At 38.9% G+C, this 20,737-nt stretch overlaps 1 protein-coding gene across 2 annotated transcripts in view; it reads left to right on the forward strand.

The window, feature by feature from the left end:
- slc7a9 (solute carrier family 7 member 9) overlaps positions 1-9,672 on the forward strand; it is a 109,339-nt gene extending 99,667 nt beyond the window's left edge. For both annotated transcript variants that reach the window (XM_068049898.1, XM_068049899.1), the window contains 3 exons: positions 3,528-3,677; positions 5,939-6,113; positions 9,307-9,672. In XM_068049898.1, coding sequence (XP_067905999.1) covers positions 3,528-3,677; positions 5,939-6,113; positions 9,307-9,368 — 387 coding nt within the window. In that variant the 3' untranslated portion in view covers positions 9,369-9,672. The remainder of the gene's footprint in view (positions 1-3,527; positions 3,678-5,938; positions 6,114-9,306) is intronic.
- Positions 9,673-20,737: the final 11,065 nt, after the last annotated feature.

The following is a 20,737-nucleotide window of genomic DNA, read 5'->3' on the forward strand; positions in this document are numbered from 1 at the left end:
TCCCGCTGCCTCTTAGCAGTTCCGCATTTTCCGGTGAACAGGTGGCTATCACGGGCTGTCCCGTTCCCGACTAATAAAAGCCAGTGAGACAAAAGTTGCAGTCCTCGGAGCCTGTGAAGTTTAGTATTACGAGATGGGTCTCAACTCTGCATGTGTGTGTATGGAGGCAGGAGGGGAGATGGCATTACCGGGGGCACGACTCTGCAGGCATCAAGGGAGGTGGGGGGGATGGTATTACTGGGGGCACAATTCTGCAGGAATAAAGAAATCAACTGTGCACTCTCTGTGCCAATGAATGTTTGTGTGAGTGAAGGAACAATGGCACTCCTGGAACTCTATGTGCAGGAAGGGTGCCAGAAACGGTAGGCGTGTAAAGGTAATCTGGCTGCTGGGCCAATCGATGCAGGTGCTACAATCTGAATGTGGTCATGCTGTGGCACTCTTAATGGAAGCTAAGACGGGCAATGCCATGCCACGCCGCATAGTTGATGCATAAAATCACCTATGTACAAGTCAACATCAATCTCTGCCCTGTTAGGTACCTTTGAAGAAGTGAATGAACAGGGTTTAATTGCAACTTGGAGATGGGGATGGTACACCCTATATTCATTGATCTGCTTGTCTTAAGGAGCCATATGCGCCGCAAGCAAAACCAAGCCTGTATAAAAGCTCCCGGTCATGAGCAGCAGCAGCCCCCAAGGCGAGCTCGCCACTACAGATTGCCATGCAACTGCAGGTCCTGCATGACAACCTGCAGATGTCTGAACGCCAGTGTCAGAGACGACTGCGGATGTCCAGAGAGGCGGCGACACATCTCTGTGCAATGCTCAATGATGAACTGCAACCAATGGGCGTCAGTGGACATCCTATGCCTCTAGCCCTCAAAGTGAGAGCAGCTCTTAACCTCTACCCCATTGCATCATTTCAGGCACCCACCAGCGACTTATGTCGGGTCACACAGTCAGCAGTGCACCGCTGCATCAGAAAGGTCACCGATGCCTTGTACCGTGATTGTGTCCGCTTCAGGATGGACCCGGAGAGTCAGGCCCAGAGGACCATCAGTTTTGGCTCCATTGTGGGATTCCCACAGGTGCAAGGGGTCATAGACTGCATCCATGTGGCCATCAAGGCTTCTGCCAGACGACCAACTGCATACATAAACTGAAAGGGCTTCCATTCCCTCAACATGCAGCTAGTATGTGACCACCGTAAGTGTTTCATGCAAATCTATGCCAGCGTTCCAGGCAGCTGCCATGACACCTTCATCCTGCGCCAGTCCCAGGTGCCCTTGCTCTTCAATGAACTGGCTCAGATGGAGATGTAGCTTCTTGGAGACAAGGGCTACCCCTTGCTGACATGGCTCCTGACCCCAGTGAGAAACCCCACCGTTGATGCAGAGGAGAGATACAAAGCCAGCCACGGAGCTACAAGAGCCACCACTGAGCAGGCGATCGATATGCTGAAAATACGCTTCTGCTGCCAGGATAGATCGGGTGGTGCTCTGCAGTACGCATTGGAAAGGGTAGCTCGTTTCGCTGTTGTTTGCTGTGCTCTGCACAAATACGCACTCAATAGCAGAGAGGCCTTGCAGAATGAGGAGAGACATGAGCAGGACTCATCCTCGGACGATTAGGACGCTGAGGACTTACAGCAGGAAAGGCACATGGGAGGGCAGAAAGCATCCAGATCACTTGCAGGGTGAGCAGCGAGCAAGGGACGCAGGGCAAAAATTTATTGATCAACTTTTCCCCATTGCTATAAAGACCACTATGCACTCTGCAAGCCACACAGCACCTTCGTTCACCTGTTGTGCAGCAGTCTGCATCTGCAGCATTTTTGTCTCCACCATTACTAGCAGCAGCAGACTGAGCCATTGTCTGTGTTACTGCATACATGGAGATGCACATGAGTAATACAGACATGGCAATGATGTTATTCCATACATTGGCTGTTCTGAAAGGCCAATGATATACAGGGAGGAGACATGATCGGAACATGCTGGCACACTTCATTCACACAGTAAAAACAACACACGTTAGTGAAGCAGATTTAGTGAATTAACTTCTTACAGTGTTGTGTCACCCATGCAGACCCATTTGTGTCACGGTGTTTTTTTAAAATGCTTGAGGTGCTCCTTCATGGTGCAACCTCTGCACTAGCAGCCTGACTGGAAGAAGGCTGCTGATCAGATTCTCCTTTGGCTGTGGATGACTTTGGCGGTCGTCCTCTGCACACGGCTGGCTGGGGGAATCCTGCATCAGTACAGAACTCTCCTCAGACGTCGTGGCTGCTGGAGCTTGACTCACCGGCGGAGGGGCCAGCGTCCACATTGGAATCATCTTGAGATACAACCCCAGATATGGCATGCATGCTTACCTCCTCCATCTCAGGGCTCCTTTCAACCCCTCTGCTCTCCCGGGAAGGACCAGGGGCAGGGAGAGTCTCCGTTCCCCTGGTCCCTCTCTCGCCTTGCCACTGATTTGAGGATCTGATGGCCTCGGTGAGGGATTGCAGGTCAGCGCAGATTAATGGAATCTGGCTCACCAGGAGGGCCGCCGTCATCCCCGTGGATGAAGCTATGCGCTCAAATGCCTGGGCCATGGCACTTGTCATGGCCTGGATGGACTCCCCCATCACCCGCTCAAGTCTGCGGACAGCCCGTGGCATCTCCATCAGATGTTGCCACGACTGCTGCTGCAGCTCCAGCATGCCCTGTGCTTTTGACAAGAGGGTCACGAGTAGCCTGGGGCTCAGCATGGGCCTGGCCACTCATAGCCCTCCGATTGCCAGGGGCCTCAGCCTCAGTCAGCTGCTTGGGCACGTGTGCAGTGCTCTCACCAGCTTGTGACCCAGACAGTAAGGCCGATCGGATTCCCACCGAGGTAACTGTATCTACACTGGTGGAAGGTGCGGGAGCGTCATGGGACACTGCTTTCTCGGAAAATGTCTCTTCCTCCGAGGTGCGGGGGAGTCCTGGGCCACCAGGGTTGAATTAGAAAAATGACCTGCAAGATAAAATGAGAAGAGCACACTGTCGGTCTTTATGGCGAGCATGTAATGATTACGACAGCATTGTCTCAAACAGTAAATAAACAGGGCTCCAGCACCTGCTCCTCAGCTGACCCGTGCTGATCATGGTGCCAGAAATCCCGTCCCCTCCACGTCATTTGGGGGCAGCACGTTGCGTTGATGTTCATGAGCCGCCGTGCTGAATATTGCGGTGGCTCCGCAACGGGCAGTCAGCACAGATGAACCGCCATTTTGAAAGCTCACCGCCGCCCTCTGATCCAATTGAAAATGAGTCCACTTAGCTTTCTGAATATACAGAACAAAAGACAGCAAAGCCATATTTCTGTTCAATGGAAGAAGTATGTGGAGCAGATTTAAAAAAACAAAATTCCTTCAGATTTATGAAAAATATTTTTTTCTGTCCTCAGAATCACTTAAAATCATGATAATGTATATATGTAAATCCAATGATAACTACTCTTCAGTTAGCTAATTGTTAATTGCACTCTATTTTTCAGGGCCTTCTAGCTATTATCTACATAATTCCAGCGGATATTAACACTCTTATAAACTACTTCAGCTTTGCTTCCTGGATTTTTTATGGACTGACTACACTCTCACTGATTGTCATGCAATTTAGAAGAAAAGATATGAAAAGACCAGTTAAGGTTAGATTTATGTGACCTTTCTTTCCTTTCCAAATGTAATGAATAATATGTGGATGAATAATACTATCAATTAAAATTTACATTTATTATTCAGGCACCCCATTTAATCTTGATGAGTTTTTGCTCGCAGGTTTTTTTCCAGTATATAATATAGGTATTAAAACAGAATATGCTGGAAACATTCAGGGCAGGCAGCATCTGTGGATAGAGAAACAGAGTTAACGTTTCAGGTGATTTATCTTTCATCAGAATTGGCAGAAGTTAGAGATATAAAGATTTTAATCAAGTACAGGCAGGAAATGGGGAAGTGGAGGAAAGAACAAAAGGAAAAGCTTGTGATATGGTGGAAGGCAGGAATGATTAAATGCCAAAAGAGATGATGGTGCAAGGCAAAAGGGGGAGGGTAACAGGTAAAGAAACAAAAGCTGGTCCAAAGTTGTTGAAAGGTGATAAAAGGTCAGTGACTTGAAACGTTAACTCTGTTTCTCTCTCCATTGATGCTGGCTAGGCTGCTGAGTATTACCATAATTTTCTATTTTTATTTCAGATTTCCACTATTTTCCTTTTGTATATATACTGGTAGCTGGGATGAATGCTTTACACAACACCGTAGTTATAATTTAATTTGCCAAATAATACATGCTCCACACCTTGTGCTAGGCTTGTGCTTAGACTTTGTAAGAGTTTATCCAAGTGAATTGATAAATTCACAAACAGAGGGAGCAATTTTAAATTTGCTGATCTCACTAAGGTGAAATTGTTTGATACAGTAATTTGTTTAGGGCTTATTTTTCTATTATCTAAAACTGAAGTTGCAGGCATGTGAACCCATGATTTTCTAATAAGCTGACTGCTGCATCCAAGGCCAGTCAAGGAGCAGGGCCTAAAAAAAAACTCAATTTTACGTTCCCCAGAGGAAATATTTTTACTATTCAAGAATTCTAGATTTGTCTCCTACCTCTTGTACAACAATCAGTGAAGGAAATCCAAATGGAGATTTATACTCTGTCAAATGTAATCTCCACATTATTTTCCTGTGCATTCCCCAAAATCAGTGCTGTTACAGATTGGATATTCATAATGTTCTATATTTTCAGCATTTGAGCCTTCAATTTATCAACATACATCGCCTTCCATTGTCAGTAAATGTCCAATAAGCATTTTTTTTTCTATTGTCTCTTTTGCTGACTTAACCTGTGGTATGGCCATATAGAAAGAAGCACAATAATTTTATTGTATTTTTGAGCATTTCCAATATTGAATAAAGCTGGCTCTGCAGCTCCTCTAATAGTGGAAAATTATGCAAAATGGAATATTCAGTGTCACAGTCCATAATACAATTAAAAGATTTTGTATCGAATTCCTTGTACTGAATATATGTACTTCTGTACATATACTCCCATAGTTTATCCTTCAATGTATTGTTCAAATCATCCTTCTGCCTCTGTAAAATTCAAGAGATTCACATGTTGAGGCTTTCAATTTGAGTAGTTATATGGCAGTCTACTTATTATCTCCTTTATTTAGAACTCAGTGCACAAGAGACCAATGTCACAAGGAACAGTATATGGATTTATTATATGAAGTTATTCTGTTATTTTCTTTTTAAATAAAGTGTCTTCTTCCCTCCTTGGGTCTCATCATGCCAAATATTGTTGCTTGGTTTAGAAGGTGGGTATGCAAAATGCTTCCAGGTCCGTGCCAATGATTCTGTGATGGTCTTTCCCTAACCCACAATCTATCACTCAGATTCAAGTACTGTGCAACTAAACATTTTGCGAGCATTTTCTTGACGCTAACTTTGTTCAAACAGTCCCAAGTAACCAATCACTTACGAAAACAAATGAAGTTGAATATAATGAGCAGTCCTACATTCTTAGATCTTTGGAACTGCCCAAGTTAGAAAATGAATTTGTACTGTACTGTGTGAAAGCTTATTCAGTAATCTGTTGTGGTGAGTTGCATGGCTTCAGCTAGTTAAATGCCAACAGTATCCCTATGGCTGCCTGTTATCTAAGTCTTAGTTCCAACAACCTGCACCTCAACTCTCTAGCCTTAGGTAAGTGGCATGTGTCCCTGAAGGAATAGAGTGCACATGTCACATAGAATAAATAGAAAACTTATAGGTAGGTATAAATCTCTCATTTAACTTGAATTTGTGACTCTTGCTTTCTGCATGTCAGAAACCTGGCTGATCAAATAAAAGCCTCAAACCTCTCTCAGGTTTATATTGTTAAAATTTCATTGCATTTTCATTTCAGATCCCCATAGTTATTCCGGCTGTGGTGACTCTTTTCTCTATCTACTTGGTTGTCGCTCCAATCATTGGTTCTCCAGACTGGGCATACCTATATTGTGCACTATTTATTGTGGGAGGACTGATAGTTTACGTCCTGTTCATTTACTTTCACTTTAGTTGGACTCGCAGAATAATGAGTAAGTAGTAATTATTTGTTGCTTAATGTATTATCATTTAGCTTCATAACTAGAGATAAGTCCCAAAGCAAACAGAATGTGAAGTGATCCAGATTGGTCTTACTTGGATCGATTCATATCGGAAAAATAGTCCAGTGTGTATCTTTTGGTGTTATCACTTAAACCTAATGATCCAGTGGTCTCTTTGGTGTAGCAATACAGCAGAAGATGAAAATAAATTTAAGTCTCATTGTTCAATTCCCTATCTAACCCATATTCCTATTAGCAAGGGCCAGTCATTTCCTTATACCGAATGGAAATAAGAAAAAGAGCAACTCGAAGGAAGGAATAGAAGAGGGGTAATTGAGGTAATAAAGGAATAGAAGAGGGGCAATTGAGGTAATAAAGATCCTTAAGCATATCAAAAATTGGATCCCTGAGAAATTTATGAGAAAAAAATGAGATATGGCCCTGAGGATGACAATGAGATTGTATGGTAAGAAACTCAGGAGGGAGGTGATTGAACAGATCAGATATAACTTCTTCACATCAAGGATAATGAATGTTTGCAACAGATTGGCCAGGGATGTGATTGAGGTTAAAAACATCAATAATTCAAGAACAAGTTGGATAGGCATTTGACAACATTCAATTGCACAATACAGCTGAGTGAATTGTATGTTGTTTTTAAACTCTGGGGCTGGCCAGAACATTCTTATAAAATATAAGGTAAAAACATTGTCATTTTTCTGTTTGTGTCCAGCAGGCAGCTCAAAATAGCAGCTTGCCAACAAAGGAATATCAAAGTAGTCTATTTATATGAGCTATTTGTGACTGCTTATTTTTCACCATGTTTTTCAGCTGCTGGCATTAGGCCTGCTAAAAGAGATTTTTTTATTGGGCAGATTATTTTAAATTTGAAAGATTTAAGAAGTATACAAACTATTTGATATCAAGCAGGAATTATGATGGTTGAGTAGATCCCTATGCCAGAATTCCTCGATACACACTATTCATACCAGAGCAAGGCTAGAATACTTAATGAGTACTTTTTACTGGTGTTTACACTGGTGTTTGTCATGCTGACAAAACATGGTAGAAGCAGAGATGGTAAATGTAATAGAGGGATGAAAATTGATAGGCAGAATGTGCAGTATGCTTAAAGTGGATAAGTCCCCTAGTCCCGATGGTTTGCATCCTGCATTCCTAAGTGAAGTGGCTTGCCATAATCTTTCAATCTTCCCTGGATACGAGGGAGGTACCAGAGGATTGGAAAGTGTCAAATGTGACGCCCTTGTTTAAGAAAGGGTGTAAGGACATTCCTCGTAACTACAGGCCAGTCAGTTTAACATCATGGTGGGTAAGGATTTAGGAACAATAATCCAGGAAATAAATAATAGGCACTTGGAGAGGTTTGAGTTCATTAAGGAGAGCCAGCATGGATTTGTAAAAGGCAGATCCTGTTTGACTCACCTAATTGAATTTTTTGATGAAATAACAGAGAAGGTTGATGAAGAGAATGCAGTGGATCTTGTCTATATGGATTTTAGAAAAGGGTTGACAAAGTACCACATAAAAGACTGGTTAATAAAATTGAGGCTCATGGAATAGGAGAGTCAGTGTCAGCTTGAATAAAAAATTGGCTTAAGGACAGAAAACAGCGTAAATGGTTGTTTTTCAGACTAGAGGATGGTAGACAGTGGTGTCCTCCAAGGGTCAGTGCTAGGATCGCTGCTTTTTTTGAGAAATGACTTGGATATTGGAATGCAGAGTAACATTTCAAAATTTGCCGATGATACCAAACTTGGAGATGTGGCAGACAGTGAGAATGATACCAATCGACTGCAACCGGACATGGATAAGATAGGGGAATGGGCAGACAAGAGGCAGGTGGAATTTCATACAGAGAAGTGTGAGGAGATTCATTTTGGCAGAAGGAATAGGGAAAGGCAATATAGACTTAATGGCACAGTTCTAAAGTGTGTGCAAAGACAGAGGGACCCGGGGATTGGGGTGGGTGGCTCATGTGCATAGATCTTTGAAGGTGGCAATCCTTTCTGCAGGGTAATTAGGAAAGCTTATGTGATCTTGGGCTTCATAAATAGAGGTATTGAGTACAAAAGCAGGAAAGGTAAGCTGAGCCTTTATAAAACCCTTGTTAGGCCACAACTAGAGAACTGCGTCCAGTTCTGGTCACCACACTTTAGGAAGGATGTGAATGTCCTAGAGAGGGTGCAGAGGGGATTTACCAGAATGGTTTCAGTGATGAGGGATTTTAGCCTCAAGGTTAGGTTGGAGAAACTGGGCTTTTTCTCCTTGGAGCAAAGGAGATTGAAGGGAGATCGGATCAAGGTGTACAAGATGGTGACAGGTTTAGATTGAGTAGACAAAGACAGCTATTCCCATGAGCTGGTGGTACAAGGACTAGGAGACAAAAATTGAAGGTTTTGGGTAAGAGATGTGAGGAAGAACTTTTTTATGCTAGTAGTAATGACCTGGATAAAAGGGTGGCAGAAATGGAGACGATCCATGATTTGAAAAGGAAATTGGATAAGCACTTGAGGTAAATAAACTTACAGGACTATGGGGATAGAGCTGGGAAATGGGACTGACTAGATTTCTCTGCAGAGAACCGCATGGACTCGACAGCTAAATGGCCTCATTCTGTGCCGTAATCACTCTATAACATGTAACTAAAGTATTTCCTGGTAGTGAAGCGCCTCTCACAAACTTCACATTCCTTCTCAGACCTAGGCATTAAGATCCTATTTTACGAGTAACCCTGATCCAAGATACGAAAGTTCAGGCGCATCTGTGTTGACAAATGTAATATTTTAATGAACAGATTATCCAAGTGGAATCTTAGACTAAAAGCAGAAAATATATTTTCTTGATTAATTTACCAGATTTTTTAAAATTATGGATAGAGTGAGTTAGAATTTCAGAACATTCACCATCTTCTTGGTAAATTAATCTGAAGACTATATTAGGACATATTCAGTTCCACCAAATGTTTTTTCATTTTTGTTGAGTATATATTTCACATACAGCTTATATTTGACATCGTTACCATTGGTGAAAACACTTCGTAAGTTTTAATACGAGTAACTATGAAATTATAAAATATCCCTGCATGATTGCATCATACCCGATCATATTCATGATTGTAGGTGACTGTTTTGATGGAAAAGTAACTTTTAAATTGTGTTTCCAGGGCCCATTACCAAACATCTGCAGCTGTTAATGGAAGTGGTACCAGCAGAAACTGAACAGTAAAAGTACCCATCATTTCGCTTTTAGTTCTATTCTTTAAGATTTTATGGGACTGGAGATTATGGAAATAAAATGCAGAACAAGTTGTAATATATTTCCTAACATTTTTGAAAACACAAAGAATTCTTGTATTTCTGTCAACTAACAAATAGTAATATGCAAGTAAATGCTATTGTTTGGCATTATCTCAAATATCTACCATTGCATTATATAGTCTGGTATATTTTCGATTAATATGAATTCTGTACAAAAACAGTTTGCAATGTGATATATAATGTGTTTGTGTATCATATTAAAATTCATACTGAAGAGGTATCCTTGCTGGTTGGTGTACCAATGTCAAATGCTACAGCCAGATCTACTATCCTAATTCCCTGCACAGGAAGCTTTGATCTTGGCTGCAGCGTCAAAGGAATGCACCAAATAGAAATGAACTATTTCCCGAGAGGGAGGAAACCTCTCTTACACACCTACAAAACACTATATTAATTGTGCTACAGGTTAAGAAGTTTGTTTTTGATAAATTATAAAATCTATTTGGTGAGATCATTAAATCAGGGAGAGGCATTTGATCCTGAAAGACCGAAAATGAGAAAAGTGAGAAAGGAAAAGCAAAATTAAAACTCTGGTTATTCCAAGTGTAATGTGAAAAAGACACAAAGGTTAGTGGTCACTGAACTATGTCACATAAAGTGTACATTTTAATGAGTTAGGGACTTGACAAGTCCATCATATTTTCAACACATAACAATTAGGAGAGGCAGTGGGTATATAATGGAGAGGAAGAGCATATAGCATCTGCATATTTAGAACTTAGAAAGAACAAAGGTAGCCTATGCTGCAGCAATTCTGCAAGATGACCCCAACCCCCAATATAAAAGAGTGATAGTCAAGTCTTGGATGGATATGGGCTTTATAGAGATCTCAGATCTGAGTTGAAATGCAGCATTCAGTGTGAAAGAGAAAAAATAAGCTTTCTGGAGGTAGCTTTGGTAACAAAGGAAATGTGGGAACTCTATTGGCAGTCTGAGAAGATAGTGATACTTGAATGCCAACATGAAGAATTAAAAGGAAATGACAGTTAAGCATCTATTACTTTGACTTGCAAGGCCCTTCAAGTAATAAATATTTAAGCCCACTCAGTAGGAAATGGGAGTAAAGTTACAGGCAATAACCAAGGTGCAGCTGAAAAGGTAGTTTTCAAAGGAAGCTTTTGAAGGGCGTGAACAATGAGTTCTGGAATGCAGAGTATAGCGTCTGATGGCTTTACCATTGGAGGAGGAGCAGAGATAGCGGACAACATATAGTAAATCAGAGCTGGAGAAGTACAGGGTCTGTGCAGGGACATGGGGTAGGGAAGATTGCAGAGGCAGGGGGAAGAAGACCTTGAAAGAATGTGAAGGAAATTTTAAAATGATATCTTTTAAGAACTTACTGCAACAAAACTTTCACTGGCCACTGAAGGAGATATAGGTGTCATAATTCCGTCATCGCAACAGAACTGATGGTTGTGAGCACTAATAGCTTGCAATTCGATGAGGAGTGAAATCATAAGCAACAGAGTGCACAAGATCATAGATCTGAATATGGAACCAAGGGGAGAGAGGGCTGAGTTCTGGGAAATTCCAAAATTAATGGTGGGGGAAGCCATAAGCCATAGGACGAAACAAATAGACATATGAATGGTGGGAGCCATTTGATAATGTTCAGAAAAACATGGTTCTAGATACTCTCAATGGCTTTGGAGATCCAAGCAATGACACATGATTCAAAATGTTTGATAGCAGACATCCAGAGGTTGTAACATTGGAACCAAGAATACAAGTGCAATAAGACTTTCAAAATGATGGAAGATTTGAGATTTAACAGAAACTTTTATAATTTTAGATAATTTCAATGTAAAGTCAGGCTGATCTTAAGAAAAACGTTTGGTGTGATTATAAAGCAGAAAGAATTACTTTGTACTCATGCACACTTTCTTGTTAATGTCAGTGACAGGGCTCATCAAATGGGTTTTAGCACAAGCCTCTTAAGTAACCCACTCACACTCTTCAGATTTTCAAAGCTGTATATCCTGCCGTATGTTGAGTTTAACCATAAGACTTTATTTGTAATTGCCAAAATTCAGCATTTGTACACTTATTTCTATTTCAATGGTAATTATCTAACAATTTAAGTAATATTATTTGCCAATATGAATCGTCTACAGTTATTTTATTCAAATGCTTCGATTCAGTAAAAAGGTGACCTGTATTTGGTTATTCACGTGCTTTGAAGAAGCAAATGGGAAGGTCAATTACAGTTATACTCTACTGCCACCTGCTGCTAAATTCTTAATCATTTTGGTCGTTCGCATTGAGAAACCATTTGACGTTTGGTTCTCAGTCTTCAGAATTTTTTAGGCTTTAGTATGTAAATGGATTCAAAATACATTAAATACAGGGTGGTATTTAGGAAAGCTAAGTCTCATTGATCTATCAGCTTTAAACGGGTACCATAGACATGAACAAGATACTACTCGGTTAGAACGAAATTATAAAATCAAAGTACTGCGGATGCTGGAAATCTGAAAACAGAAAGTGCTGGAAATACTCAGCAGGACTGGCAGCATCTGTGGAGAGAGAAACAGAGTTAATGTTTCAGTTCTGATGCAAGGTCACCGACCTGAAACGCTAACTCTCCTTTCTCTTCACAGATGCTGCGAGACCTGCTGAGTATTTCCAGCACTTTGTTTTTATTATAAAGATAAATTATAATGGGTAAGCCACCAAAACATACTGTTCCCAACTCAAGAAAATAATTCGAGGGAAACACATGCTCAAAATTTTGCATGTACCATTTCATATAGTACTGTAAAATCTTTTATTGTATTACAGATAGATGTAAAAGATCTCATGGGAATACTGTTATTGACATCAGGTCAGAATGTCCTGTTATTTCTTTACAGCAAAGAATTTGGAAGCTTTACATTCCCACAATTCTCCCAGTTATGAATTGTAGGACAACATAACTTTCATCATGAAAATGATCCAATATGCTACTAAAATGTGTGTGATGCTGAACAAAAAAATTAATGTTCATTTTACTTCATGCATGGATTACATTTTTTTATTTCTGAACTCAAAAAAGATTTCAATGAAAATACACCAAACAATGAATGCTAACAACTGTATGATCAACTACATCCAAGTCAGTAGTTTTCAAACTGTTCTACATGGAAAACCTCTGAAAATACGGAGACTTTGGGATAGCCTATCTTAACTTTCCAAAAATACCATGTTAACTAAACTACTACAGAAAATTATGCAGAAGTTTGATGACCTTGCAGATCTCCTTAGAGCCCCCAGGTTCTAGAGACTTCCACTTGAAAAGCTAGATCCATAAGAATGCAGAAAACAAAGAAATGCTTGCGCCTTTTTGCTTTATATAGCCTGGACATTCTTCTTGCAGTCTTTTATAAACTTAGAGGGTTGTTTTGACATATTTGTTGCTGTCACAGTAGACAGTTGAGACATTGGATACTCTGGGATGATTTGTCTTTTCTTTTCTAAAATGTCTTTTTGTTCTCTTTTCGCCTCTTTCCAAACCTGTTCTCATTCGCTACTTCTGCGTAAATTATTTCTCTTTTTCCATTAGGATCTATTTTCTTATGAGGTGTTACTTATTTTCTTTAAAAAAAGCATTTTGTGCTGCGGTATTACTTGATTTCCAGAATACTCCCTTTAAATTGATTGAAGGTGAATGCATCAAATCATATAACCATTATAAAAGCAAATATTCAAAACCAATTATTGTTACTGAAGGTTAAATTTACATGCATGCTATAATTTTCCTGCAACATCAATAAAATGCAAATATTTTCTATCCATTCTGAATGAGCAATTTAATTTGGTAGACACTGTAAACATATCTCTGTGCCTTAGGATTTTACCTTTCAAATTTGAAGCAGAAATAGTTCGCCTTAGTTTCAATTTGAGAATCTTAGAATATATATATATTTGCATTAAGCAGGTCACTTCTGAATGATTGGAGAGTGGAGGGGATTCCATTAGCTATAATTATTGCTGCATTTGAAAACAGCACCAGGCTTGCACAAATACTGTGTTCCATTGATCACGTTCTTATGATAACCACAATATGTGACTACTCTGAGAAAACTGATTCAATTTATCAGCATAACATTAAGTAACTATAAAACATTCTGCTGAATATTTAGAATTACTTTTTCTTAAATAAATCATAGTTGGTAAATATGAACAAAGGATGAATCAGAATAGAACTTTAACCAATAGTTCCAATAGGGAATTCAGGAGCAACTCCTTTACCCAAAGAATGGTAAGAACATGGAAATGGCGACAAGTAGTAGTCAAGGTGAATAGAATGAATTGTTTAACGGGAATTTAGATAAACACATGAGCGAGAAAGGAACAGAAGGGCATGCTGATAGGGTTAGATGAAGAGGGTAAGTAGGAGGTGTGTGTGGCGCAAAAACACCAGCATGGACAAATTGGGCTGAAAGACCTGAATCGGTGCTGTAGATTTTATATGATATGGCTGCCCAGTACAATTCCAAGAACATAACAATATATTATTGCATACCACTTTTTGTGCTTCAAAGATGTTTTAAAAATCTAGATGGCTTTCAAAGGGGAATTGGATAATTATCTGAAGAGAAAACATTTTCAGGGCTACACAGAAAAGGCAGGGGAGTGGTACTACTTGAGTTGATCTTTCAGAGAACCGGCACAGACACGACAGGCCAAATGACCTCTTTCTGTGCTGTAACCATTCTATGATTTTCTTCAGTTTATTTGAAATTCAAAGCCGAGAGAAGCATATAATGATGATACTGGAACCGAAAAGCACAATATATTAAAACATTACTACTTCACCTCTGGCTCTTGTGTACGAACCCAGCAAGGCTGTAGAAATCCTCCATGAGTTAAGGACAGGCAGCCTTCACTCAGGTTTCAGATAGATGGATTAGTATGATTTTTTTTCCCTTTTCATGCATTAACTATCCTTGTGGACTCTGAGTAAATTGCCAATCTGGATTGAGTTAAAGCAGTCTAAAAGATAATTCCAAATGAGGAAGGCCATTTGACCTCTCACTTCATCCAGAATCACCCTAAAGTGCTATGTTACTGCATCCAATAGTTCTTAAATGATTCCAGGATCATTTTGCCTTGAATAATCTATGTGGAAACCCATCCTTTTACTAGTTAGAACCGACGTTTCCTGTCCTTCTCTTGCAATCTAAATTAACTTTCCAAATTTACCCTTTTTAAACCATTAACTATCTTATATGCCTCTAAAAGATAATAGCTCAGATAAGATCACTAACAATAATACTGCACTGCAGCAAAAGAGGCAAGAAGGAAGAAAAGCTGAAGGGAGAAAAAAGGTACACTGTACCACTGAGCAGAAATAATAGTGAGCTTTACTTTACAGCTGTGCTGCTAAGAACGTGGACAAATATGAACTGATCAGAGAGAGCCAGCATGGATATGGAGGGGGTAGGTCATGTCATTCTAACTTAGTTGAATTTTTTGAGGTCGTCACCAATGTAGTAGGTAAAAGAGTGTGGATGTTATTTATATGGACTTTCAGAAGGCACTCAATAAGGTTCTACACAAGAGATTGTTAGCAAACATTAAAGTGCATGGAATTGGAGGCAACTTATTGACATGGGTAGGGAATTAGTTAGGAGACAAAGAGTAGGGAGAATGGGTATTTACTTCAATTGCCAGGATGTGAATAGCGGTGCCCCCCTATACTGAGCCCTTAGCTTTTCACAACATTTATCGATGACTTTCATGAAAGAATCGAGAGCAGTATATCCAAACTTGCTGCCGACACTAAGTTAGATGGCACAGTGAGTAGTGTAGATGGAATCAAGAAGTTGCAAAGCGACAATGATAGATTAAATGAGTGTGCACAACAGTGATAGATGAAGTTCAATCTCGGGAAGTGAAAAATCAATAACTTTGGACCTAAGAAAGATACATCAGAGTATTTTCTAAGTAGTGAGAAGCTAGCAACCATGGAATAGCAGAGAGATTAGGAGTCCATGTATTACTTCACATGCCTCTCAAATACTGTGTTCAGTTCTGGACAATGCACCTCAGGAAGATATATTGGCCATGGGGGTGCAGCATAGATTTTCCAGTACCTGGACTAATAGGTTAAATTATAAGGACAGGTTGTATTCCCTTCAGCATAACATAATTAAAAAGAATTGATGGGATAGACAGAAACTATTGCATCTGGAGGCTGAGTCCAGATCAAGGGTGCACAACCTTCAAATTAAAGTTTGGCCAATCAGGGTGATGTCAGCAAGCATTTCTTCACACAATGTAGTAGTAATCTGGAGCTTTCTCCCCCAAAAAGCTGTTGAGGCTAGGTCAATTGAGAATATTAAAAATGACATTTTTGTGAGCCAAGGGTGTTAAGGATTATGGAACCAAGGCGAGTAAATGGAGTTAATATACAGATCAGCCATCAGCTAGAATTGTGCATATAAAACAAAGCATGAAATGAGAAAATGTCATGTAGATCTGTCACAGACCATGCACAATGTAAATTTTACTGTTTTTAATTTGAAAAACCTAACTGAATGGAACTGGTGCACACAGGACACAACAATAATCAAAAGAATACTTCTTCAGATTTTCTAAATTAACATGTTCAGGTTTTCAAATTCTCCCAGTGTCCTGACTCATATATGTCCCTCAACTAACACATCAAAAACTAGGTTGACTGGTCATTAATCTCACTGTTATTTGTGGGACCCTGCTGTGTGTAAAATCACTATGCGTTTGCTTACATAGCAGCAGTGACTATAAAACCTTAATGAGTAATTTATTTTATGTGAAGTGCTTGAAGATATCCAGAAACACATCCTTCACATTGCACAGGGGGAAAAAAATTCAACCCAGAAAGGTATTTATGTACTTCAAAAGTGCACGTTCTTCCTTAGCTATAACAGTTTCAATTAAGGAGTTGGTCTCTTGAATGCAATTTATACTACACAAATCACATACTGTAAAGGATGTAATTTCATAAAAAACTTTTGATATATTTATACTAGCCTTAGAGAAGTTGCCTTTTAAAATCAAAAGATTATATAAGTCACCTAATTAAATCAGAGACTTTCTCTGATTCACTGGCACTTGATTTTCAATTTGCAGTATGTATGAAGTGTGGGTGCGTTGCCTTTTCTTGACCACTTGAGTGTGAGTGAAGTTACCAGCTGCTGCAGTAATCAAATACTCTGCTCAGCAATACACTCTCAGAATTGCTTACAACAGGAGACAAAATTACATGAGAAGTTCAATAAGAAATTTGAAATGGTTTTCTCATTAAGGCAAGAAATCAATTCTAGCCTAACCAGAGGGACATTATGAAACCTTCAAGGTCCCATCACTTGCACCCAATGTTACTTATTTGCAAATATTAGATTGTCAGAGACCTTTCTTACTGAAACTAAGCCTGTTTAAAAATGTGCCAGTGTGTGGAAAAATGGCAGTAAAATCAGCTGGAAACTTCCTCTACCTTCAGCAGTCAAGGTAAGGTCGAGCAGAAGCACTTGAGATGTAAAACTGAAGTTCTTGGGAATCCTATTTACAGATTTAAAAAAGTGTTAATGCTGCATTTTATGTGACCAATGTCCCAGGAATTAGATGTGTAGAAAAAATTTGTAGCATGTAAGTCCATGGTCCCATGCAGGGTACCTGCAAGAATTTCTAGATTAACAATAGGTTGGCACTAACTAGCTGTTTCAGAGGCCACAAATACATATTTAAGACTATTGCTAGAAGAATGAAAGTTCAAGTTCAATTATTTCACAAAGAATTATTGGAATTCTTTATAGCAAGTGGATAAAGACATGGAAACCTCAAGGTCACTTAAAAGGGGACTGGACAAGTATTTGAAAATTGTAAAACAAAGGGAAAAATAGAGAAATGGGATTGGAGTAGACAGACAGTTAAAGAGCTAGCCATAGTGCAGGTACAATGGGAGAAAAATGAAGCTGCTGCAGATTCAATAATTCTATCGCTAGTGTGGGACATTTCATCTTTGTGCAATGTGTGGAGTCGGGGGCTTTCAGTAAAGCTAGTAGTTGTGAAATAAAAAGGTGAGGGTGTGATAGCATAAACAGAAATGCTGGAACTACTCAGGTCAGGCAGCATCTGTGGAGAGAGAAAATTAGTTAACAATTTCCAGCATCTGCAGTATTTTGCTTTTGTAGGGTGTGCTAGTAATAAGCGGATGTCCTGAGGCATTGCTCATGTATAGTCCGATGTCTGCAGCATAACTGAGATGTTTAGGCTAACCTGGCCTGTTACTTTAAAGCCATTGCGCAAGTGTGTCCCATTTGAAACTGGATTAAATTGGCAAATTCAGATAACTGTAGCTGCATACAAACTATATTAGTCAAGCAGAGAAACTGTTAGCTTCTTGTAAATTTTAGACTTTAGGTTAATGACTAGATGTTTACATGTGTAACAAAATATGACAGATATGCACTAGACTTTCATATACATTTTTTTTTTTATAAACTTAGTGCTTTGAAAAATAGCATCTAAGTTTGAAAATTTCAACCTCTGCTATCACCACAGCAAACAAAGTGTTTCAGGTCCAATTTATCATAAGAACTGGACCAGTGGACATACACAGAAGTCTGTACAAGAACACAAATTGTTTGTAACATGTTTGAACAAAATTGGAGATCTTTATAAGTAAAAGGATTATACAGAGATCATCAGAATTTCACAGATTATTGCCTAAAATGGTTGTTTAGTGTTGCTTCAATGCAGATGGAGAGAAGTAATGCTGTCAAAGACTTTTGTGTTATTTGCCACAGTTAACTTCCTTTTCAATACATATGTGGGAACTGATTGTCACGTTAGCAACTTTTAGTGAATTTGGCAAGTTATTTCTTCTATACTAAAAACATAAAATACTGGAAATACTCAGCAGGTCTGTCAGCATCTGTGGAAAGAGAAACATCTGAAGTCCTTTTCACAAAGCGAGAGCATTCAAAGTCTGATTCAAATCTGGCAACGTTTTACTGAGGTGAAACAGCAGTGCTTTGAAATAAATTTATTCCTCTCTTCTCCCCACAGCTATCAGCTCCTTTGGATAGACTGAAAAATTGAGTTAGAAGAAACAGGAAGCAGAAGAAAATTGTTCTAAAATTATTTAGGAACAGTGCAAGTGTGATCTGGAATAATCTGAAATATAAAATGGAATGTTATGTTGCAAAGCTGGAAATTGCAGCACTGATAATTCTAGAGTATGTTATGAAAAGGAGAAAAAAGGCTGCAAGCAGAAGTTTATCCAGAAGATCATCTTCAGATACATCTATGGGGGAAAAAAAACAGGCAAAAATGTAAGGCCAGACATGTAGCTACCATGTTTATGTAAAACTGTTGAAGCAAAATTCACTGAAATCTTTACTTTTTTCACTATTAACTTCTTTGACATTTAGTTAACTAAGGAATCATTATAAATTTTCTTTAATTACCTGCCAAACATGGAAGAATGTAGCTCATGGGGAAATATAATGCCACTGGTAAGAATTACTAATATATTTATTAAGATGCAGTTTTACAAGTGTCATGTGCTGAAAGTCTGCTATCCATTAAGTACATACTAGAGCAGTGAAAACTAAAACAATCTCGATACACTGACAATATACTAAGATGATTTTCTGATGTGTTGTGGAGGATTTTTTCTATTTGTTTGTGTAGGTTGAACAAATAAGAAATACATTTGTCAAAATGCTCACATTTATTCTGACATTCCATGACAATTTTCTGAATGTAGATCAGTGTTTGTATTTACCTGAACTATCAAAATATCATATTTTCTTAATGGGTCTATCATGTTTTGAGATTGTTTTTGGCCATTTTTCTACAGAAAGCATATGTAAATAGTTACTTTTGAATATTGGGTTTCTGAAGTGTATTCACTTTTTTTTAAAGTCACTGAGGTGATAGATGGTTAAAATGCTAATGACCTAAGCTTTGATGTTGCTGCCCATAGACTATTAAAGCAATTTGTTAGCCTGTCTCAGTAATCGAGTCACTATATTGAGAATTCTCTGGTTCTTTCAATGTGAACACAAAGTGATTAAAAAGATACACAGGCTGTCAATCAGGTCTTTAAACAGAAGCTGAGAGGAGAAACTCTGGTCAGACTCAGAGGTTTACTTTGCAGGAGCACAGTTGTGAGTTATTCTATTTCAATTAAAAGATGATCCGCTAAAGTGAAGCAGTGTATTGGCCTGGAATTTGGGCTAGTAATAAGGGCAAGACTTTCAGCACTCACTGTTATTACTGCATAAAACTGGCAGCAATCCTGGCGTCCGCAATTGCACAGTTAAATGCGGAAGTCTGTAAGTTGCTGTCAGTGACACCCTGCTCCTCCACAGGATGCGCTGTTGCAGTTTTCACAGATGGAATAACTGAAATCACTGATATCTCATGAACTTCAAACATTTACACACTATTTTCACCGTAATAAGCAATGATAAAGTTAAGCCTTGCCCAATCAGGACTAACTGAGCTTATAAATGGCGTGCCGTCGGTAAGAATTCTTCAATTTGATTGGCTGATCAGCCTGCCTGCCCTGTTGCTGGACACCACAGATCCTTTGTGGAAAGCAGCAAATTGAAATGGACAATGAAAAAGATGAAATCCATACTCCAGAGTCTGCTAATTCATTTTGGGCATCTTTTCAATGTCAGCAACAAGTACTGTTCCTTTGCTACTGATTGCAAAACAAGGGCCATTGTGTTTATCATTTTGTATAATTACATGAGACCAATTTATACTGATTGAACTCAATTAATCCGATCTCAACAGTTGCTCTGTTAGTTCACTATGAAAAAATACAACCTAACAATTTGTATTTGGCTTTGATTTATGAAGTGCTTTCTTGGTTTACTTTTGAAAATATGAAAGACATCCAGTTTAGAACACAAGGGGATACTATTGTTGTACTCTTAGGTAATTCTATTTTATAGTTAGAAACTGAAGTGCAAAAATGTAGACCCTTTACAGCAATGACCTGTATCAGTGTACTTGAGAGAATTTTTAGTGCAAGAACATAAACTTTTAACAGGGATATTTACCTTATATCTTCAGTAATCATCTTCAGAACTGTCATTAGCACTGGTAAAACTACTATATTCATCAACGATGGGTTCTATTATTATTTGTTGCTCCTTACGTCTAATATCTAATATCAAGAAAGAATAAGAGGAAAAACATCAGTAACTTATGACATTTATACATCAATTGATATTTGTATGTTTAGTAACAGCAGTTTTGTTTTTCAGCATAAAAATACCATTGTTTCTTTTT

The sequence above is a fragment of the Heterodontus francisci genome, chromosome 17 (assembly GCF_036365525.1).
Source record: "Heterodontus francisci isolate sHetFra1 chromosome 17, sHetFra1.hap1, whole genome shotgun sequence".
Taxonomy (NCBI): domain Eukaryota; kingdom Metazoa; phylum Chordata; class Chondrichthyes; order Heterodontiformes; family Heterodontidae; genus Heterodontus; species Heterodontus francisci.